General features: G+C 44.7%; 1 protein-coding gene across 4 annotated transcripts in view; it reads right to left on the bottom strand.

The window, feature by feature from the left end:
• VPS35L (VPS35 endosomal protein sorting factor like) overlaps positions 1–23,722 on the bottom strand; it is a 78,694-nt gene that overhangs the window by 48,911 nt on the left and 6,061 nt on the right. For 2 of the 4 annotated variants that reach the window (XM_083584960.1, XM_083584959.1), the window contains exons 2-12: positions 22,752–22,851; positions 21,806–21,970; positions 19,731–19,853; positions 18,570–18,594; positions 17,581–17,657; positions 15,136–15,264; positions 11,883–11,967; positions 9,262–9,321; positions 3,067–3,163; positions 993–1,040; positions 363–456 (exon numbers count right to left, since the gene is read on the bottom strand). In XM_083584960.1, the coding sequence (XP_083441086.1) occupies positions 363–456; positions 993–1,040; positions 3,067–3,163; positions 9,262–9,321; positions 11,883–11,967; positions 15,136–15,264; positions 17,581–17,657; positions 18,570–18,594; positions 19,731–19,853; positions 21,806–21,970; positions 22,752–22,851 (1,003 nt within the window). Of the gene's footprint in view, positions 1–362; positions 500–699; positions 1,289–1,807; positions 3,164–9,261; positions 9,322–11,882; positions 11,968–15,135; positions 15,265–17,580; positions 17,658–18,569; positions 18,595–19,730; positions 19,854–21,805; positions 21,971–22,751; positions 22,852–23,722 lie in introns of all 4 variants that reach the window. The other 2 variants (XM_083584961.1, XM_083584962.1) reach the window with 2 other exon arrangements.

Genomic DNA, 23,722 nt, shown 5'->3' with positions numbered 1-23,722 from the left:
TTGGTATTATGGACAGGGCCTTTTCAGTGGTGACCCCATATCAATGGACTATTCTCCCCCAGGAAGAATGAATGGTCCCATCTTTCAAAAGGACTCACAATACCATTTTTTTTCCAACCTGCTTTTTCTTAATTATTGTATCTTAATGAACTTTTAATGCTCAATTTAAGGGATATAATGTGCACTTTAAACATTATAATTGTTTGCATAGTGTCATACTTAATTGTTCAGTTATTTTGCATGCTACCTTATGAGGGCGGTTTATAAATATTTTAAGAACTAAAGCAAACAAATGACACCAACTAGTCGAATCAACGTTTCACGGAACCAACAAAACTGCATTTTAAAGAAGAAAATCTTACTCTGCAGAGATACGCCCTAGCATAGACAGCAACCAAAGGATCTCCTATTCCTCGGATCATGGAGGTCAGCCGTGGGAGACATTCAGAAATTCCTCTGTAAAGATGATTTGAGAAAGTAGGGGTTTTTTATGGATTAGCTTCACACTCAGGTACCATTTCACTTCTTGGCAACTTAAAAGACTGCAATTTATTTGACTCGTGATTTCAGTTGGCCAAGGATAACATCAGATACTCGGCAAAAGGGGACAGTAAAATATTAATGATGAGTTTATCCAAAGGCCACTGTAGAAAACAAAAATACAAAGCCCAAGACTAAAATATAATAATATGGATTGGCAAACCGTTTTTGAAATGGAGATAGCTTAGAACAGCAGCTTGCGTTATGGCTTGGGCATCCTGTGTTGAAAGGGCAGGGAGGGGGAGAAGGAGTCAGAAATCCCACCAGACATGCCCAAGGCCAACATCCAACATAGTCTTCATATCCCAGGAATCTTTTTTCTACTTTTAATTCAAAAGACACCACCAGTGTTCAATCAAGTCATTGGTAGAAGCTAGAAAAATCTCTAGGTATAATTAATTTCCATACCCCCCTACATTTATCAAATATTCACAAAACATTATTAGCCTTACGTTTTGGAAAGAAATTTGTTGCACTTCAGTATTGCTGCTTCCACATAACTGGAATAAAGTGTCAAGGTGGGAAAGTTCAAAACAGTAAAGTCATTGGGATTATCCAAGGCACAGAGACCCTGTGTAAAACTAAACCATGGTTTAGCATAGGCAAACTTCAGAGAGCTTTGAACTCCCCTTTCCTCCTCTACTGTGATGGACAGAGAAGAACAAAGATTCTGCTTTCACTTTTTATGAACTTCAGTTTAGTGTTGCGTTGCCTCTGAACTATAAACAGTGATTCGTCTTAATTATAGCTTGCTTCGACAAATCAGCTTCTTAAAACTATGGTTTGAAGTTAGCTTGTTTCAATCAATCATTATTATTATTTTAATTTTTAATTTTTTACCAACCACCAAAACACAAACAGTGAAACCAAACAGTGAAACCCCCCAGGCGGCTGATACATTGGGTATACATAATCAATAATAACATATTCAAATCAACCATATGTTTCAATCAATCACAGCTAAATTTGGCCACAGGTTCAGGTGACACATTATCTATTATCTAGGGAAATAAAGTCTTAGGAGCTACAGTACAACTAACATCTGATGTTTCTTCCATTGACTGCTGACCTATATTCATTCTCTTTGATTAATAAACTTACATTTTTTTGCAGTATTATGAGCCAAGGGAATTCTGAATAACCTATACCTGTCTCACTGATATTGCTACCTTGGTTCTCTCAGCCGGACTACAATGCCATAGAATCACAGAATTATACAGCTGGAAGGGCCATTTAGTCCAACCCCACTGCAGTGCAGAAATCCTACCAACAGCCATCCCTGGGTGGTCTCAAACCACCAACCTTCTGGTTAACAGCCAGATGCACTAACCCAATGTGCCACCAGCCCCTCTTGAGGGAGTCAGCTAGGCAGAGACTGGAAGCTGTTAACGCCATACCCCAGTCTGAGACCTTCCCTCACAATAAAGTGTCTTACGGCTCTGCGAAGTCAGCTATTGACTTGGGGATATTTTAGAGGGGATCTAGTCCTAGTAGTGCAGCCAGAGCATCTAGAGACCCATCTGATTCAGCTTACCTGGGGGCTGGGTTAAGGAGACAGGTAAAGGTGTTCCAAAGGCGCTAGCTCACTTATAGTGAGCTAGCATCAGAAAGGGAATTGCACCACTTGAGATGGGTGGCAGCTCTGCCACTGCCCAACCCCATTCTTCACCCCCCATCCTTCTTTTTCACCCCAATACACCCATCCCTCCTCATCTTTTTTTGCCTGCTACATTAGCAGTCGCAGTGCCGATGGTTTCTCCACCACCCACCGAAACCATCGCCGCCGCCTCTTCCCTGCCTCTGCGCCCAAGAAGACCCTTCTCAGACCAATGCATTCTGTGTATGGAGGTCTGCAGAGGGCATGCGCCACTGCCATGGCTAAGAGAAGGTGACCTTGGGCCAGTCACTCTGTGAGTTTTGCGGCTGAGGAAGGATTTGAAGCCAGGTCTCCTCAGCTTAGCCCAACTCTCTAACCACTACTTCAAATCAGCTCCCGGGGCCGTACCCAATGCTATTCCTACTCGAGAGTAGACCTGCTCAAATGAATAGGCATGATTCCCCCAGCTCTGCTAATTTCATTGGATCTAGTTTGAGTAGAATTTAAGTTGGCTCAGTCTTTTCGACTTACTTTTACTTCAAAATAAAGAGTAAAAATCGCACACAACGGCTTAAGAAAGTCACTGATAATAATCATATCATTCTCGTGGGATAAAGAGCTCGCTATTTCGTATGTAAGTTATATGTGACACGTAAATTTTAAACTTGCTTTCTTGTTGAAAAGATAACCACCGCATTTTTAAAAAAAGTAAGCCTTAGCCATAGGCAAAATCTAGTCTCCATTTCAACCCTCAACTGTGAACTCTGCTGGCACCCTGGACAATACCTACAAGGGGTCTTTTGATACTCCTTTTCTTTTTTTCCATGTGGAGAAACCTAAGGCAACACTATGATTTATTTTTAAAAGAAATTCAAGCATAAACCAGATAACGTTTTCATCATCTTAAAGTCTCCTTCGGAAAAGGATACAATCTGGGAATGAGCTCTCGAATGGAAGCAATCTTGAAGAACCAGTTTAAACAGGTTTCTTTGGCAGTATCAACCACACTTTCAGGAGTAAAATTATCTGATAAAAGAAGACAAAAAGAAGATTAAAAACTAAGAACCTGCTTCCTTATTACGTTTCTGAATAAAATTAGCAGTGATTTAATTCGCATAGTTCGGGGGCGGGGGGAATGGCACTCAAGAGTACTGATTAGAAAAATCACACACAAGAAGAGCCCTGTTGGAACCAAGGGAAGGCCTATTTTTTGTCTCTAAGGGCCAAAAGCAGGCTATGAATGCAACAACCAACAGTCCAATCAAATTATTTCAGGTCATCTGGACAACTGTCTGCCATACAGAGCTGGGAAGTAGTGGAGAACCTCTGTGGTTCATGAGCTGCATTAGACCTGGTACAGATCCCAAATTGACCCACCAGGCCTCTCCCCACAAACCACGGCCACCTGCCACACACCTGACGTCACATGTGCAGATGTGGCTACAAAGGAACATCCAGGCGTTTGCCATTGACGGAGAGCCCCACTGGTGCTGGGAGTGTGCTTTTAAAGCGGCTTGCTTTAATCTCCAACTAAGCTCCATTTTGAAAGAAGCCATTAGAATCCAAGTCACCTCCTGCAAACAGAGCATTTTCCTCTTGCAAACAGACTTCGAAAGGGCTCCCTGTGATCAGCTTCCAGCACCAATCAGCTGATTCAAAATTCCCTTCAGCTGAAATAGGGGTTCAACTTCTTTTTTAATTAACTGAGAACAACATTTATTTACGTGTACCACCAACAACACCAACAAAGCATCATAAACACAAGATGATAATTCCTCAGATGTTTGAATCGTTCATTATTATTTTTCAAAACTATTGCATACTGGGCCGGAAATACTCCTCTGCTGTCCTGTATGAAAAATAATTCTGCAAAAAAAGATAGTGACTGGTCTAAAGTCACCCAGTGAGCTTTGTGGATGAATGAGCCTAGGTCTCCCATGCTCTATAACTTTAAAAACAAGAGGTGTGTGTATGGGTGTGGGTGGGTGGGGGTGTGTTTAGGATCTAGTCCATTGTACAACAGGTGACATTTGTATTTGCTGCTCTACCCACTACTGCCTCTGACCCTGCCAACCACTGGCATGCGGCCCCCAATAAGGCATGCGGCCCTTGGCCCCCAAAAGGTTCCCCAGTCCTGAGGTACATAGTGATATACAAAGAACAAGTACGGTATGTCATGTCCCTAGTTACCTACCTGGGAATAAAGGCCCCTGAATAAGATGGGATTTAACTCTGAGCAAGCATGCATGGGATTACATTATAACTGGGGCAACTACCATTCCTGCCTTTGCCGCATTCACAATGTTTATTCACATTTTCTCCACAGAGATTGTTTAAAAATGCAGGCGGGGGGAAAGTGGGCCTTGGAAGCTAACAGGCATTACGGGCCTGAAGCATGTTAGGTCATCAGCGTACAAAAATTTGCAGAGACTTAACTGCTCCAAGCCTTACTTTGCTGCCCACGAATCCAAGATAAAACCAATATGACACTGCAGAAGGAACAGTTACGTAACAGTCAATATTTAGAATTTGCTGTCTGCTTAAATTTTTGCCTTGCTGAACTTGGGGAATTAGGACTTTATATGCCAGACAGGGCTCTCTCACAGTATAGTAAGAATTTCAAGTCTGGGGTTCTCAGTGCCGGACATTATTCGTATCCTACAGATATATTTACCTATTTTTATACAATCCTAAAAATTCTCGGAGTGGGAAGAAAATTAAATAATAAAGCAGCCAATCGGAACCAAGTGAAAACAGAGTAAAACTAGAGCACCGGTTACTGTGCAGATCAATCCTAATCCTTGATCTGCCACGTTGCAGGGGGATAAAATACTGTGATGTTTTCTCTCGGCTACTGTGAAGGTTCCCATCGTATCCACGAAATACATGGGCAAAAGCTACTGCCAGTGGTATCCCTGCCAACAGCAGCCAACATAAATCTCTTTAACGGGGTTTTTTTTGGGGGGGGTGGCCGGGATAGGAGGGGATACTTGGGCACAATCTAGGCCTCTCTGTTGTACCATGAAAACCAGTCGTTCTGCTTGTTAGCAATGTCACTTCAACAACATAGACGGAGCCCAGAGAGAAAATAAATCCTGTGGGACAAAAACAGTGTATAATATGAGAAAGAAATAGAGAGGTTTTGTCTTTCTTACATCAGGCCTTGTACATAGCAGGGATAGATATATAAAATTAAAGATACAGTGGGAAAGAGCCCATCACAGCACATGCTACCTCAGCAGGCATCATGCTGCTGTACCTGTTGCTAAGCAACACCTCCAGCCATTTCTCCCTTCTCAGTTAACTTACTTGAACGCTAGCAGAGTTAACTCTTAGCTTACACATGGAATGATCTCTGCTGCAGCACTTCCAATGCTACTGTGCTGTCGCCCCCGCTTCAGCAGCAGCAATGTGGACAGAGCAGGAGCTCCACTACTCTACTCAGTCCTGCTGCTCTGATCTAGGTGTTAAGATTGAAGCCTTAGACTGGGAAGACCTAGGTTAAAATCACCGCTTCACCAGAAACTCACTGGGAGACCTTGGGACAACTCCTTATTCTTCTCTCTCTTGGCCTAGCCTGCCTTACAATGTTGTTTTAAGGATAAACCGGCCCCTTATGCTATTTCAAAAGCAATATTTCGTTAACTATTCAGACTGGGATCCACTATTAGGAACATCAGTTATTAGTTCAGGAAATTGCAAAGATACCATCACTAAGAATATAGGAAGGCTCAAGCCAAAGACCTTTCATCTAATTCACCATCCTGCTTCTCAAAGTGCTCAGCAAGAAGTCTCTGGTAAGCCCAAAAGCAGGACAAGCTCCCTAAGTTGATGAATATCACCACATCTTGTGGAAAGAAGTTCCATAGTTTTAAGCACAGATAAAGGCTGCAGCTTCGTCAAAGGCATGGGTTTGAATTCCACCGCTGAGAGTAAATTGAGCAGCAGCTGTGCTCAAGTTGTCTGTGGAGTTGGATTTAGGCTCCAGGCATTTCAAAGATATATTTTATCTTGGTAGTGTGCTCAAGCAGTGTAAGGTGCTGGATTCTGGCTCCAGTCTCTTTGGCAGCATGGGTTCAAATCCTACCACAGCCAGTATGCTTAGTGGGCGGACTGTGGTGAAGTGCCTGCTTAGAATGAAAGAAGTGCCATGTTCCGTTCATGACCCCTCCAGCTGGGCTGGGAGAGACCCTGGCTTGCAACCCTGGAGCCACTATGGTTTCAGATTGGGTGGGTGACTGCGTGTTGAGCTTCCTGCATTGGAGGGGGTTGGACTGGATGACCCCCCGGGGTCTCTTCCAACTCTACAATTCTATGATTCATTGCCAAGTTGGCATAGCCAATACTGAGCAAGATGGACCAATGGCCTGACCAATGGTAAAGATCAGCGCACATTTTGCATGGGGAAAGTCCCATATTTGATTCCTGGCATCTCCCAGTTACGATACTTTATTAAAGCTCTATACCGGCTTCCCTCCCTTCCCTGGAGCTGGGTCGCAGGGGAAGAACCACGTGAAGATCTGGACAGACACTGCCAATCCAAAAAGGCAATACTGGGAGAGAGGGATAAACAGCCTGGCCTTGAATAAAGCCAGCCCCCTATGCAACAGCAAGACACACCGCCAGTCTTTTCACATTCTGGTTGACCCATTTTTGGGCCATCAGGTGCCTCGGATGGAGGAGCTTCTTTCGAGAAGGTGCTTTTGCTGACACACCTTGCGCTAACAAATGAGCAAATCGGGCCTCATCCAATGGAAGCAAAGTGGGTCAGAGTGATTTGATATGGGGCGGCGGGGGATGTTTGCGTTCCGAGCACCTTTCCGCCACAGAACACAGCAGAAGTGGCAGAAGTTCCCGTTCAACTGAACTGGAGCAGGGACTGCCGCTTATTATTCTGCTGCTGTGCTGTTCTCTCCTCAAAAACGCCGAGCCTGTGCAGAAACTCAAGGGGGTGGGGGGGGGGAGAGAGAGAGACACTGCAATTCTCTCCCATTTGGCAACAGCCCACCCCTAAGCGCTTGAGGACTTTTACGTAACGAAGCACGATGGGGACCCGGAGTCCTTAAGTTCAAGCATGCCCTAACTGCCAAGGCGGTTAAGGACAAGACAGTGAGCAGCAGCTGTTGGGAGAGACGGCGCAAGAAACAGACTTGGATTAGGGATGTAAAAACAAGATTTAAAACCGGCTTCTTGCAAAAGAGGTACAGAAAATGGCACACACGCACCAAAACCAACCTTATCCACAAAATATAACAACGTATTATATTGCACTGATTTCAAAGCCAGGCTAGCCTCATTGGCACGGCGATAAAGCACCGGTTTCATTATCAGAGACAAAGTGTGTCCTTTCGAAACCTCTGCAATGATCCCCTCTCCCTTCCCTGCTTAGGTACATCTGGGTAAGCACAGTCTTCAGCTGCAGCCTCGGTTTCCTGAAGGCAGGGGGGCTCCGGTGCTAAATCAGAAGTTTTTTCCTTTTATTGGAATGGAAAGAATGAGAACAAAATACCAATGAGCATGTTCTTGCTTTGCCCACAGCTGCTCAAGGCACAGAGGCTCCGCACAGGAAATTGCGCCTGTTTACACACACTGCGCCAGAGTCTCTCATGCCTGTGTAATTGCTGTAAGGATTTCAAGGCTCCTGTGTTTTTATTATTCTTACTGTTTGGTCGTCCTTTTTATACAGGCTTTGGGTGGAGGATGATCTAGCCTCAAAAAAAGGGAGCATACCAAATGAAACAGGAACACGCATTGCATCATGTGCCTGTGTGTGTGTGTGTGTGTGTGTGTGTGTGTGTGTCTGTACACACACACACACACACACACACACACACACACACACACACTTACATGCATCTAAAAGAAAGAAAAGGCAGCTGCATTATAGCAAATCGTTCCACTGGTCCATCTCTCGAAGGTCTCACACGGGAGTCTTTTTTCAGCCGTACCAGGAAGGGATTGAATCTGGGACAAAGTATTTGATCTACCACCTAGATATGGCCCTTCTCTCAAGACACACACGTACCATAGGAGATCAGAGACATCCACTACTTGTACAAGCATACATGTGTGCAAATGTGCTTTGCAGGGGGTTAGACTAGATGGCCCTCAGGGTCCCTTTTGACTCTACAGTTCTATGAAACACACCTCTCATGCACAGACAACCTCCTGCACGCACACACCAGTACAGAATAAAAACAAACAAAGCCAGTATAAGTTACACTGAAAGTAAGCAGACCCTAGAAGCCAATTCACTTCCTCCCCTCAGCTTTAAGCATGATCACCAAAGGATTACTCAGATAAAATATCAGCTGCTGCAGGAGGAGCTAACATTCACATGTCTGGGCAAAATGGCTTCAACCTGGCACCAAAAAGGTGTCACTGTCAGTGCCAGGCAAGGCACTCTGGAGAAAGAATTCCACAGATGGGGCCAATACTGAAAAGACATGTTCTGTTGTTGCCGCATTCTGCCAGTGAGGAAACGCAGTGAAGGGCCTCTGGTTATTTTGGTAGGCAAATATGGGAAAATGCATTCTACAAGGTAACAGGGTCCCAAACTGTGGCTTTATAAGGTTAAAACCATCACTTTCAATTGGGTTCAGAAAATTAAATGCCAGCAAGCACTATTGGGCCAGAATTGACATTACACCTTCAGACCATCTGGCTCCGCTCAACATTTGGCTTTTGTCGAATTCTGCATCGGCTGCAGTCGCTAAACAGTCTTCCAGTGCCGCCCCACAAACAACACATTGCAATAATCCATAATAGATAGACGTGTTCATATTGTGTAATTTTCAACAATACCGAATTTAAAAGCCTGAGCTCAAAGTCTGCATGTTTAGTTATTTTTTAAAAGTATGTATATATTGCTAACTCATACGGAAAACATCTAAGCAGTGCGCCACAAATATAAAACCACAATAAAATATAAATTTCACGGGTTCAACTGTAACAAGTATGCCTATGATTATAACCTAAGGGTTGTAGCCAATTATATTTTATTCAACGTAAGCCCACTGGAATTAGTGGATATGAGCAATTCCAGTGGGTCTACTCTACTCTGAGTAAAATTTAGCTGGGCACAACCCTAAATCTGCAAGTAAGTAGCACAGCAATAGTGTTACCTGGTAAGGAGCTGCGATTATCGGTGCACATGGAAAAGATTCTTTCATACACCAGCTTTCCTGCAAGGAAAAAGCTATTCATTCTTATGCATTTTAAGATACAAATTTAATGAACATAAACAGCAAGATAAAATTTATGGGCTAAAGAGAATACATCTAGTCTTCAACAAGACTTCTATTCTAAACCCAGATTGCAAATCACATTAAAAGCAAAATTTGGATGGAGAATTTGGAGAGGCCATTTGCACACAGCTCCAGTTTTCAACTTGCCAAATGCAACTGTTTCCTGTTACATTATACTGTCATCTAGTGGAGCCAAGTAGGCAACTTTAGTACTTCCTTTTGCACTTAAAACACCACTTCAAAGAAATGATTTGCCTCCCATTTTCACTGAATGCAACATGGAAAGGAACATTTATTTTTCTCTGTATGTTTAACAAAACTGACCGTAGGAAAACCTCTAAGCTGTTTACAAAACTGGAGGTTCCCCCACGCCTGTTGTAGATCCACAGTGTCACCCAGAATGGAGATAAACTCAGAGAAGGCAGGGCTCTCTCCCACCCTTCCGGGAGATGCTGGGGACTGAAGCGAAGACCTTCTGCATGCAAGGCAAGTGTTCTGTCCCTGAGCTACAAGCCCAATGTATTCCTGTAGACAAATGTGGGGTGTAATCCACTGGGAGCAGTCAAGTACAACATTCCTTGTAATGCTAGAGAAGACATTTGAGGGAATGCTTGGTCCAGCCAGTAGAAACTTCCTGTTCCTCCTGGTTGGAGCATCCTTCCTTTGCATGTGATAGAAGGTGGGCGTGACCTAACCTGTACAGGTAACAAAATGACAAGTCATGCAGCACACCTCTCTTTTTCACTTCCTTCTTTGTTTGACCAGCTTTTAGCTAGGACTGCTCTGCTAGCTCTGTTAGCAGAAGCACTGGAATTATACCCCCATACGGGGTAGATCCACATGTACATATTTGTAACTGTCTGCCTTCAGGGATCCAACTGTGAACTGATGTAAGTAAACTTCTTTTATTGACTTTGAATAAGATTATGGCATCTTTATTCTTTTAAGAGGGATTGAAGGGAACTTACCAGGAATTTACAATTCAATCTGAAGACAGACTGAATTGTATAATAGTGAGAGGCTTACACAAGCCTGCAACCAGCTATCTGCTGTGCATGTAAAAAGGGGAACGTAAACTCTGCAAAGTAAAGGAACTTGCTAGTGCAAGCTAGGAAGGATATTAATAAACAATATATCCTCTCGTGCCACCCTGAACATTCCCACAATGAAGACTGTACAAAGGACATAAAGAGAGCCCTTATTCCTGGAAAAAAAATCTCTAAAATATTAACCAATTATGTTAATGTGCCGTTCCCAATGGCGGAGGCCCAACTGCAGTCTGAACTGAGAGTCAGCTCAGATTCAGTGGTGTTAAGCACAGCTCAGCCTCAGTTGCCACAGATGGCATTCTTGTGACGGGGGAAGTGGCACATGAACAGCTCTGCTTCTATATCAGGGTATGATCGGTGTCAGGTACCCAGGATGCAGCCAGGCATGGGATGAAACACCTTGAAATTAGGCTCAAGACAACTGCATACAGTGGTGCCTCGCAAGACGAAATTAATTCGTTCTGCAAGTTTTTTCTTCTTGCGAGTTTTTCGTCTTGCGAAGCACGGTTTCCCATAGGAATGCATTGAAAATCAATTAATGCGTTCCTATGGAGACCGCTTGCCAGGCTGGCGGTGCGGAGAAGGGCTTTTCTCCCCACCGCAAGCCTTCAGGACAGGTACGGGAACAGAGGGGAAGGCGCGCAGCGCTTCTCCTCTGTTCCCGGGGCTTGCGGTGGGAGGAGGGTTTTTCCTCCCCACCGCCAACATTCAGAACAGCATTCTGAATGTTGGCGGTGGGAAGGAAAACCCTCCTCCCACCGCAAGTCTTCAGGACAGCCTTCCGAAGGCTGGCGGTGGGGCGGAGAGACCTCCTCCCGCTGCCAGCCTTCGGAGGAGGTCCGAGGGCAGTGGGGAAGACGCGCTGCGCTTCCCCGCTGTCCTGGAGATTTCCCTATGGGCTTTCGTCTTGCGAAGGAAGCCCATAGGGAAATTCGTTTTGCGAAGCGCCTCCAAAACGGAAAAACCCTTTCGTCTAGCGGGTTTTTCGTCTTGCGAGGCGTTCGTCTTGCGGGGCACCACTGTATGTTGTGCTAACGCTACTTTTGGCTTGGATCCACAAAAACTATGATAAGAGGTTCCAAGGCAGATCATGTTGCTCAGGTCACATTTGTTGAGTCCAGGAAAGAACATCTGGTACTCTCTTTTATCTAACTGAACAAAGACATTTCGCGGGAGTGAGCAAGTTTCAGTCGGTCAAGACCTTTGAAAGGGAAACGTCCAGTGTTCATTGGGGAGGGGCAGGAAAACGCACCACAAAATGCATTTCAAAGAAGATGATGCCACAAGCAAGGCAGGTCCTTGAAGCTTCGATGCAGCAGAAGGGCCAAATTATTTCATAGGCAACCTTCCAGGAGCCACAAACCAGTGCAAGGTTTTTGTTGTCTTCCAAGTTTGTACTCACAAATTTCAATCTGAAAAAGGAGAGACATTTGAGATGTCTGCACTTACCAAATGTGTCAAGTATGTCTGTTATTAAGACAAATTTGCTTGGATAAAACTGAATCACCGTTGTGTCTGAAAGAAGTTTAGAACACTAGGGAGGGAAAAGAGCAAAAAGAGATGACTAAGTTCACGTAGTAAAGAAAATATCTACACTAGGAAATAATTTTGAAGTGCCAAAAAAGGGATTCAAAACAGCATGTGACTAAGGGAGAGGCTACAGCACAGCGATACATGGTTTTGTATGCAGAAGTTACCAGGTTCAATCCCTGGAAAGGCCTATACTTTAGCTCTAGAAGAGGCGCTGCCAGTCAGAGTAGACTCTACTGAGCTAGATGGGGAAAATATATGATCTAGTAGACTAAGGCTGCTTCCGATGATCATTCTGAAAATCAAACAGCAAAAGGTTGCCCAAAACATAGTGTTTTACTAACTCTCTTAAAACACAAAAGGAGTGGGCTTAGGAGGCTTCAGGGAGCTAGCTGTACAATTTGGCGTTACTACTAAAAAGGCCCTGTTACTGGTACTGCTTGTCTTACCTATGAACATTGGAAGCTGCCTTTATACAGTTAAAGCACTGGTCCATCTAGGTAAGGTAAAGGTAAAGAACCCCTGAACGCTTAAGTCCAATCAAAGGCAACTTATGGGGTTGCGGTGCTCATCTCGCTTTCAGGCCGAGGGAGCCGGCGTTTCTCCACAGCTTTCTCGGTCATGTGGCCAACATGACTAAACCGCTTCTGGTGCAACGGAACACCGTGACGGAAACCAGAGCACACTGAAACGCCATTTACCTTCCCACTGCAGCAGTACCTATTTATCTACTTGAACTGGTGTGCTTTCGAACTGCTAAGTTGGCAGGAGCTGCAATAGAGCAACGGGAGCTCACCTCGTTGCAGGGATTCAAAGTGCCAACCTTCTGACTGGCAAGCCCAAGAGGCTCAGTGTTTTAGACCACAGCGCCACCCGCATCCCTGGTCCATCTAGATCAGTGCTGTCAACACCGACTGGGAGCAGGTTTCAGACAGGGGACACCCCTAGCCCTAGAGATGCCAGGGATTAAAACTGGGATCATCTGCATGCACAGCAGGTGCTCTGCCCCGAGCTACAATTCCTCCATAATATACTCCAGATATATAGATATACCAGCTGTCATTTCTCCCTAAAGGATAAGCAATCATAATTAAAATGGGGGACCAGGCCCCTCCAGGTTTTCATAACTGTTGGCCACCTCTGCCCCCCCATGGAACTAAAAGCAAGCACACCCAAAGACCCTGCTCTGACCACCCTCCCGCTGCAACAACCAGGGACGAAGAATTAAACAAAAATTGGAATGACTGCCTTTCCAAGCATTCCTTCTCCTGCCCACTTCTGCGTAGCTTAAGAGGCCCTTTCAATTCCACTCTGCCTCCTGTCCTAGAAGGTGCAATAGGCAGAGGTTGTTGCTGTTTAGTCGTTTAGTCGTGTCCAACTCTTCGTGACCCCACGGACCAGAGCACGCCAGGCACTCCTGTCTTCCACTGCCTCCCGCAGTTTGATCAAACTCATGCTGGTAGCTTCAAGAACACTGTCCAACCATCTCGTCCTCTGTCGTCCCCTTCTCCTTGTGCCCTCCATCTTTCCCAACATCAGGGTCTTTCCCAGGGAGTCTTCTCTTCTCGTGAGGTGGCCAAAGTATTGGAGCCTCAGCTTCAGGATCTGTCCTTCCAGTGAGCACTCAGGGCTGATTTCCTTAAGAATGGAGAGGTTTGATCTTCTTGCAGTCCATGGGACTCTCAAGAGTCTCCTGCAGCACCATAATTCAAAAGCATCAATTCTTCGGCAATCAGCCTTCTTTATGGTCCCGCTCTCACTTCCATACATCACTACTGGGAAAACCATAGCTTTAACTAAACGGACCTTTGTTGGCAAGGTGATGTCTCTGCATTTTAAGATGATGCTTTTTAAGATGCTTAGGCAGAGGAGGGGAGAGTAAAAGAGGCAAACAACCAGCAGACGGGTGGAAAGGAGCCAGGCAGGTCAGCTGGTAGTCACCCAGAGGCTGGCATCACAAATTAGCATCGTTGTGCATCTGCCGAGGCTCATTCACCAGCAGGGCAGCCAGTGCCAGCCCCTGCTGCTGCTCCTTCCTGTGGCTGCTTGTTCACCTGCCTTCACCAAGGGGGTGAGCAGCGAGAAGGAGCAAGAACCTCCATTCGTTTTTGCCTTCTCCAGCTGCACACACAGCATACATTTAAAAAGCACATGATTTCCCCCCAAAAGAATCCTGGGAACTGTAGTTTACCTCTCACAGAGTTGTGATTCCCAGCACTCTTAACAAAATGCAGTTCCCAGGATTCTTTCGGAGTAGGCACGCATTGAAAATGCATGGTGTATATGCAGGCCTAAGTTTGGATGGCTCTGTGAACTGGGGCCCACGAGCAAGAACAAACAGCGGAAAGTGGCGTGGGGGCTTTGACAGGGTCCTAGAGCCTTCCTACTTCCTTCCCAAAGCTGGGCAAGCACTTTCTAGACTTTGGAAGGAGGGAGGAGGGCTCAAGGACCCTGCCAGAGCCTCGCACCTCCTTTCCAAAACCATATTACCAAGGTCCGCTCCTTTGTTACGAAAAAGGAGCAATGCTGCTGAGTGCTCCAGATGGCTGGAAAGCCAAACAGGATGTTGATGTTTTGGGACTGTACCGTGGGAACCAAGGACAGTCTATTATGTGCACTGAGCACCGGATGTTAGCTCAGAGTGTCACATGACCCTGTACTGGAAGTACATGGGAGGAGTTATTCCCTCTCTGCTGTGGCTGCTGAGGAGTGCAGACATGTTCTTTTCTGCACTGCTGGAAAGACAGAAATAAAGGCATGTAAATACATTTCTGTCTGTCTCTCTCCCCTCCCTGGGGATGGCAGGGAGTGAGGGAGGAGGGATGGTTGTGTTCTTCTCACGTTCGTGAGGAGGATCGGCCGATAGAGACCTCGCCTTGTCTTGCCGGGAGTCGCTGACGGGGAGGTCAAGGAATCAAAGCCGGGCACCTGGAGAGTGCCAAATTCCTCTGACTGATATGGCTTTGAAGATTACGACAGGTAACACCATCAAGAAAGAGGTGGGTCTGGCTCAGAGAAAGGGGCATCTTGATCAAGGGTCAAGGGTCAGCACTGTTCCCAAGCATCCTTTTGGAGCCCAACAGAGTTAACAGCACCTTAAACATACAATTTTTGCTATGCTTTAACCCCAATCATTTTGATGTGCAGAACACACACGACATGTAATGCTAACCTGTATGACTATCTTTAGAGCTTTCACTTTTTGATCCGAGGCCCAAGCATCCTTCAAAGATTGATTGAGTTCTTCGATCCGGTTTGTATAATCTTGCTGAGTCAAGTTTAACAGCTCCTTTTGTGAGCCCTGGAAAAAAAGGAGAAGGAAGCAGTGTGCAAAACAAGTGAATTTATAAACGTATGAAAAACAAGGAAAGCTTCTTTTTTTCCAAGAGCTTCCTCCTCTCCCTTTGGCTTCTGCAGAGCTGCCAAGTGGTAGATTACATAACAAAACTATCATTGAAATTCAAGGGCAGCTGGATGCGTTTGGCTCTCCTTTGAAGCAGGCCAGCAGCATCCTCTGCAGTCAAAGAGCACCACCGGGTCGCATGATTTACCCTCCGGCAGATCTCTTTATATTTATATCGCTACAAATTGCAGGATCAATGCATCAAATGCTGTGCTTCTCAGGAAGCCGGTGTACTTTGGGAAGCAGGGTGTGGGAAAACTGATATTATTACGCTTTCTTTCTTTCTTTCTTTTAAAAAACTAGAAATCAAGCACTGGGCCACCGGAGGGCTCTGCTGCCGCTCTTGTTTTGAATAAATATTGTTAAAATCATGAAATGTGACCTGGAAATAAAGTGAACCAACAGAATCAAAGGGCTTCGGAGGAGGGGTCTTAAAGCAGGCATAGGCAAACTCGGCCCTCCAGATGTTTTGGGACTACAACTCCCATCATCCCTGGAGGGCCGAGTTTGCCTATGCCTGGTCATATCATTCAACCTGATAACACTGAAGTCAATTTGTTCACCTTATTTAGAAACATTTCTGCTGCAAAACTTTTTACAAAACCTCTCTCACACAGCTGCCAAGGCAACCCAATTTATAGCATGCATTCGTCTGTTTTTAACTGTTATTAGTCTGTGGTTTTATGTTTCATGATTTTACTCTGTAAGCTACTTTGATATTTTTATGATATAGGGTGTATGAACATTTTCTTTACTAAATAAAGTTACTGACTAATGGCATTGCCTCCCCTTTCTACATACCCTCATTTAATCCTATTTTTGACCACCCAACAGCAAAAAGGATGAGGGGTTTGTTTCTAGCCGCATGTAGCTAAGTGGGGCCATTTTTCATGGTGAAAGAATGGATCCGTTTCTCCCTTATTGCTATCCAGGGGAACCCCTTGGATCCATCATCCAGATTCTGTAGGACCTACTGCCAACCTTTAAACCTATTTTTCTAGAATAAACAGCACCATTGCACATACACAAGACAGCTTGCATCAAGTCATGGGCTAAACATTTGGACCCTTAAAAGCTTAACAGTAGCTGGGACGACCAGACTATCTCAAGAATCACTTTCTTCAATAGGAATCAGCCCAAGAACTTAATTCACCTCCCGAGGGCCTACTCTGGGGTCCACAGCATCAGAAATACAGCAGATGGGTACTCAAGTTACGGCTTGTTTAGCTGCGGCAGCCAATAACTTAACAGGCTCTCAGAATCACAGAACTGGAGAGTTGGAAAATGCCCCAGTGGTCATCTATTCCAACCCCTTGCAATGCAGGGATCACAGCTAAAGAATTCCTGGCAAACCTCTGTTTTAAAACTTCCAATGAAGGAGAGTCCACCACCTTCTGAGAAAGTCTGTTCCACTTGAACAGCTCTTGCCACCAGAAAGTTATTCCCGATGTTTGGTCGGGATCTCCTTTCCTGTAATTTGAATCCATTGGCTCAGGTCCTGCCTGCTGGAGCACCAAAAAACAAGCTTGCTCCATCTTCCATGCAACAGTCCTTCAGACATTTGAAGATGGCTCTCATATCTCCTCTCAGTATTATCATCTCTAGGCTAAGCATACCCCAGTTCCTCAACTGTTCCTCACAAGGCTTGGTTTCAAGGCCTGATTAGTTGTGGCTCCTGGGAACTTGAATAGGCTCTTAAGAGAGGTCCGCCCACCCACTTCACTCCTTGCATGAAAGCAAGCAGCAAACACCCTTTTATCTCAGCAACCAATTTTTAGATTACCATCCTTTCATGCATTTTGCCCTTGTTTTTTTCCAGTCTGAAAACTGCTGCTGGCTTTATTGCTGTTTTTTTTTGTCATTACAGTGGTACCTCTGGTTGCAAACGGGATATGTTCCGGAGGCCCATTCGCAACCTGAAAAGAACGCAACCCGCGTCTGCACATCTACACATGCGCGGGTTGCAATTCGCCGCTTCTGCGCATGCGTGTGACGTCATTTTGCGCGCCTGCGCATGCGCGAGCAGCGAAACCCATTCCATTCCTTCCGGGTCACCGCCGCGGGACACAACCTGAAAACACGCAACCTGAAGCAAACGTAACGTGAGGTATGACTGTGGTCTATTTTGTTCCTTCTTGCGAGCTACCCTGAATATTTTGTTTAAAAAGCAGAATGGTGGGATATAAATGTAGGGAAATGAAAGCGCTCGCTCACCTCTTCAAGATCATCCAGCTCTTCCAGCCTTGTCCGCACCTTCTCAGAAACTGCTGATCCAGGAGTTGTTGCTTTTCCTGAAGGGAATCACATACTGGAATGCTTTAAACTGCAACAGAGCTCAGTCGGCAAAGCAGGAGACTCTTAATCTCAGGGTCGTGGGTTGGAGCCCCACGTTGCACAAGAGACTCCTTCACTGCAGGGGGTTTGGACGAGATGACCGTTGTGGTCCCTTCCAATTCTACAAGCCTATGACCCTACGAAACCATTTCCAAACAAGCCACTGAATAAATTTGGGAAGGAGGGATTCGCAGCTAATTTGGGGCTGATGTACAGGCAGTGACAGTTTTAGATGCATCCCATATGTGCGCGATTCTGAATAGAGCCAACCACAGATGTGAACCAAAAGGTCGCAAAAACAGGCAGAACAGGGCAGGGTGGGAGAGGAACAAGGAAGAACGGGGCGGCCTTGCGCAGGCTCCGCTGACGCATGTGGGGCTCTGGAACATAACCCCCGCACAAATCGGTCACTACCTGTAAATAACAGGTACAGAATGCCTAAATCAGTGCTTCTCAAGCTATCTGATGTGATGGACTGGCAATTTTCTGCCCCCAAATACCAGGGACCATACCATGCTTGGTCCCTAAGGCATCCTACCCAACCTGGACTGTGGTGGAGTTGCTAGGGTCCTACAGCTGATTGCTCGTGGACTGGTACCAGTCCACAGACCACCAATTGGAGCAACACTAACCTAAATTAACCCGTCCTTAAACAGGACGATGGCTACTGAAACTTCATGTTTCACAGTTAGATTATTGAGATATTTTGCACCTAATTTCCAGCTTTTCTCGTAACCATGCGCTGTGGAATATTTATGTGGCAATTTCAATATTCCTATAAGCAAGTAGGAAAATAGAAAACAATTCTGTGACATGTTTAAAACATTTTTCCCCCTTCCACAGTGCTACATATTAAAGTCACCACGTACCTTTTTCAGATCCCATACACAAGTTCTGCAATGAAACAAAACATGTGTTTTCAAAAGCAATAATTCCCAACAGCTGACAGGTGTAGTGGTATAACAAAAAGCCAGAACAATGTGAACCATGATAGATTGTAATTAAAAGTTGTTAAGAGTAGGATGCTAAACTTTTATTTTAAATATTCAGGGACAAGAGGGATGTTGCGTTTAACATCCTGCCCGAGGAACAGTTCTGAGACTCTCAAGCTTAGGCAACACATTGTTTCAGATGTAAAAGTGTGGTTTTATGGTAACCATGATAAAAGACATATGGGGTGAAGGCTTTTGTCAGGGCAAAAGGTAAATATGGCTGAGCTCTGGGTCATGTCTGTTCCTTTTAATGGGTCTGCTCTCTATATGATTATCACTGGATACAGCCCTAAGTTCAGTCGTGCTGCTTTAGGATGCAATCCCAAACCCACTTACTGCCCAACTGAATCCAATGGGGCTTCCTTCTGAGTAGGTATGGTTACACTGCTATTTCCATGCCCATCCTACCCTCCCATGCACTAATTTTTAAGTGCCTTTAGGAATAAATGGGATGCGGGTGGCGCTGTGGGTAAAACCTCAGCGCCTAGGACTTGCCGATCGCATGGTCGGCGGTTCGAATCCCCGCGGCGGGGTGCGCTCCCGTCATTCAGTCCCAGCGCCTGCCAACCTAGCAGTTCAAAAGCACCTCCGGGTGCAAGTAGATAAATAGGTACCACTCCGGTGGGAAGGTAAACGGCGTTCCGTGTGCTGCGCTGGCTAGCCAGAGGCAGCTTGTCACGCTGGCCACGTGACCCGGAAGTGTCTGCGGACAGCGCTGGCTCCCGGCCTATAGAGTGAGATGAGCGCACAACCCTAGAGTCTGGCAAGACTGGCCCAAACGGGCAGGGGTACCTTTACCTTTTACCTTAGGAATAAATATGCACAACAATTCAGAAGGATGCTATGCTGTTCTCTCAATGGCTTAAAAATGAACATTACAAACATGCTAAAACAAAATTTATTGTATGTGCTTGCACACCCAAAAAGACTGGACCTACTTTCCTACTTTGTTGATATTGTTGTTGTTGTTGTTATTATTATTATTATTGCATTTATATCCCACCTTTCCTCTTGAAAAATAACCAAACGTTCACTCACAATGGAAAGCTTTTCATTTGTTGTGTACCGAGCAAGGATGTCAGCCCGTTTGCTCAACCAAGGCTCAAAGTCACTGCCAACCGCCAAGGAATCATCTTTATCCCGTTTCTTTCTGGCACTATCCTGCAGAGGAGAGAGAAGCGAGCACAGAATCCTCCAGATAATGAGACGTTTGACCTCTGGTATGTTGTTGTAAAGGCATATATCATACTTTAAAAATACTGATAGATCTCACCCATATTTTTCAGGGCAAAGGTGGCATTCACTTTACAGACACACCCATGCTGGGCAGGGCCAGAGGCAAATGTGGGCAGAGTAAGGGGTGCAAATTCTATCTTTGTGCAGTAGGCTTTTCTTTTTAGGGGAGGGAGGAGGGGGGAAATGGGGGGGGGGAACGAGGATGATGTATTTTTGATAAATTGTTACGTTGAAATTCATAATAAAAATACTTTTTTAAAAAAAGAATTACAACATGGCTTTGAGGAAGATAACAGCCCAGAGACAGGAGAACAGCAGAGTTATGCAGTGTTAGGAAAAGGAGGAGGAGACAGAGCAGCTAGCTGACATGTCACTGGACAGCATAACCGAACCCCCTTCTCCCAAAGTGCGACATTCGTTAAAGGTGCAAGAACAAAGGGCAGAACCACAGTTGGCCACAGGAAGACGCCGTAGAAGCAGGTGTTGTTGTTAGAAGGGAAGAGAGGAGGAGCTCAGTGCGAGCAACTCCACCATGGAGGAATGATTGGATTTCTTTGTCTTTCACCATGATGACTGAATAAATCATAAGAACTTTCTTGTTTCCTCCCTGATTCTCGGTGCCATCAGGGGGGAGGGAGAGGATTCCTCCAGTCTGACACCCAGGGTCTGAGGTTTCTCACCCCTGAACACGGATAACTAATGATACACATCCCAGCAATGCCTGCAGAAACATAGTCTACTATTTGTGCATCTGCTACTAGCAAAATATTTCTTAAGCCACCTTTCAGGACATGAGAACTGGCACAAGGCAGTGTGCAATGGTGAAACAGCCAGATGAACCTTCCTGCCTACCAAGAGCTTTGAAAGCACCTCTCTTGGTGGTGGCCAAGGCCTGCTTTGAGCCACCAGATGGCAAGCAGAACAAGGACATTCTCAGACATTTCCAGCTCACATTATGAAACAACCTTCTCCCAGCAGTATGCTTTTTTGCTGGCAATTAAATATATTTTTGTTCGCTCAAGCATTTACTAAATTCTTAATTTCTTTTTCTGCTCAGTGATTCTCTGTCTGTTTCTAATTGTTTCCTGAATGCGTTTGATGTTGTGATGTACATCGCCTTGATACCTGGTTCAGGAGCAGTACTGCATATATATATATATATATATATATATATATATATATATATATATATACTGTACTGCAGTACAGTGTATGTGTGTGTATATATATATATATATATATATATATATATATATATACTGCATATATTTGCAACTAAATATGAAATAAAAAAGACACTATCAATTAAACAAATATGCATATATACTAAGGTGGACAGTAGAATCTGATCTAAAGTGGAGCATTAAAAAAAATGCAACTTAAATAAAAAGTATATTGTTTCATAAAAATGAGCCAAAACCTTTTTAAAACAAACAATAATGGAGGAACATGAAATAGATTCTGTAAGTTCAGGGCCACCACCAAAAAAGCCCATTCCCTGGTTCAGAGCAAAGGAGGCTGTCTCATATTGTGTCAGGCCACTGGTTTATCTAGCTCAGAGTGGCTGGGGAAACCCAGCCAGATAAGCGTGGTATAAATAAATTATTATTATTATTATTATTATTATTATTATTATTATTATTATTATTATTATCATTATCATCATCATCATCATCATTATCATCATCTACACTGACCAGCAGGTGACTCTCCAGGGATTCAAGCAGGAGTTTTCCCCAGCCCAGCCCTGCTTGGAGACGCCAGGAATTGAACCTGGAACCTTCTGTACCCAAGGCAGATGTTCTACCTCTGAGCTATGGCCCTTCCTCAATCCATCATCATTCCATTACAGGCCACAGAGCAGAGCTGAATGTTACCGTAGTTGCAGTCAGCAGGGGATCTGCAGTTGCAGCAAACAATGACAAAGGATCAGTGCCGTCCAACACACTGCTCAGGGGATCCATCATTGAACTGGAAGAGGAGGAGGAAGTAGAGGAAGTGCTTCCTTTGCGGCCTAATTTCTTTGTCTTTGATTCCATTACCTGAGGAATACATAATAATAGTCAGAAGGAGGGCCAGATACTAACAAGACTATTCTTTGCACATTTACTCAGCCTTGCTTATTTTAATAAGGCTTACTCCAAGATAAGTGTGCATACGAATGCAGCGGTAATCTGCTATCTTGCACCAAGGCTGTGCGACTGTACAACTGTCTACTCAGAAGCAAGTTCCACTACGTTCAATAGGGCTTACACCCATATATGTGCATACAGAATTGCAAGCCAAAGCTGCAATCCTCTAAACTGAGTTTTGCATGCCTAATTCCATTGCTTTAGGCAGGGGTAGTCAATGTGATGCACTACCAATGTTAGTTACTACAATTCCCATCATCCCTGACCTTTCCCCATGCTGGCAAGGACTGACGGGAGTTGTTATCCAAAAGCTCTACCATGTTGCCCAACCCCAATTTAGGAATACAATGGTGAAGAAATGAACTAGTTCTAGGCACAGTCTAACTGTGCATAGGATTAAGGAAGTAAATCGGGGCTCTAGCTGTATGAATCAAATCCACATCTCACAACTAGAAAACTGAAAATTCTAATATCGGTGTAAACTGCACAAATGGTGCACAGTTCCCCTTTTCCCAAAGGCTTCTTTAAAGAAGCAAGGCTTCTTCCATCAAGTGCTAGAAGGTACATAGAGATGGGCCCATTCCAGAGCATCAGCATGAGAACCAAGAAGGGTCTGTTCATTAGTTTGTCCCCGGTCTTCTGGACCAACATGGCTACACAGGAGTGTTGAAAGGTTGCAAAGGAAACTTACTGTAATGGGTTTGAGTGGATGGTAGTCTCCAAAATCCACAGACACGGTTTCCAGTCTGCATGATTCCAATTCACGTACGTAGTTTCTTGATCTAGCATGCCTGAAGGAGAAAAGCATAAAGAACTTATAGAACTGAGATTTGGAAGCACACGCTGAGCATTCACGTGCAACAGTTTTTGGAGAAGAAAATCACAAGAAAATGTGATATCTCTCTTAAAAAACTGCACCTAGACATTCCATTGTTGTGCCCATAACCCAGGTTTAAGGTGCCATTTAGCTCCTGGCTTTCATATCTCAGTTTATAACACTGACCTAACTCCATCATTCTATGCAAAAAAGGAGGAGAACATGTCACTAAGCTATGGTACCCACTGCTGGTAGCTCCCTATGGAAGCATTTCAGAGGAGGATCAAAGTTTGTGTGTTGTGTTTACAATCCACATTTTTCCACAAGAAGATGCTCAGAGCAGCACACGGCATAGGCACTGAGGATCAAACTAACATGACAAGATAGAGACCTCCAGATGCTCCCATCTGAATAGGTGCAAGTAAAAGGGAGGCAGATTTCAGCTGAACATCAGGATAAGCTTATTGACAAGAGTAGCAGCTTGACAGTGGAATAAATGACCCGTGGGGTGGTGAGCTCTTCCTCACTGGTCTTCAGGCAAAGGCTGGACAGCCATCTATTAGACCTGCATTTCAGGCACTGAACAGATCCCACCAGCCAGATCCAGTTCCCCACTCCTGTTTTATAAAGTCATTTGTGCTTGTGTGTCACTGACAGTCCTTTCTATTGCCTAGTTTCCATTTCTAAAGGAATACTTCCTTTTGTCTGTCATCTTTTATCCTTTTCTCATCATTCGAAGGTATCAAACAGAGGAACTGCCAGAGCTTCAATCAAACAGCTGCAAAGATTCCTTCTATTGTTGTCTTTATCAACTGTGAAATCCATCACATTACAAATCTGCTGCT

This window comes from Podarcis filfolensis, assembly GCF_964270895.1.
Source record: "Podarcis filfolensis genome assembly, chromosome: 14".
Classification (NCBI taxonomy): domain Eukaryota; kingdom Metazoa; phylum Chordata; class Lepidosauria; order Squamata; family Lacertidae; genus Podarcis; species Podarcis filfolensis.
This window is presented reverse-complemented; position numbering and strand designations above follow the sequence as displayed.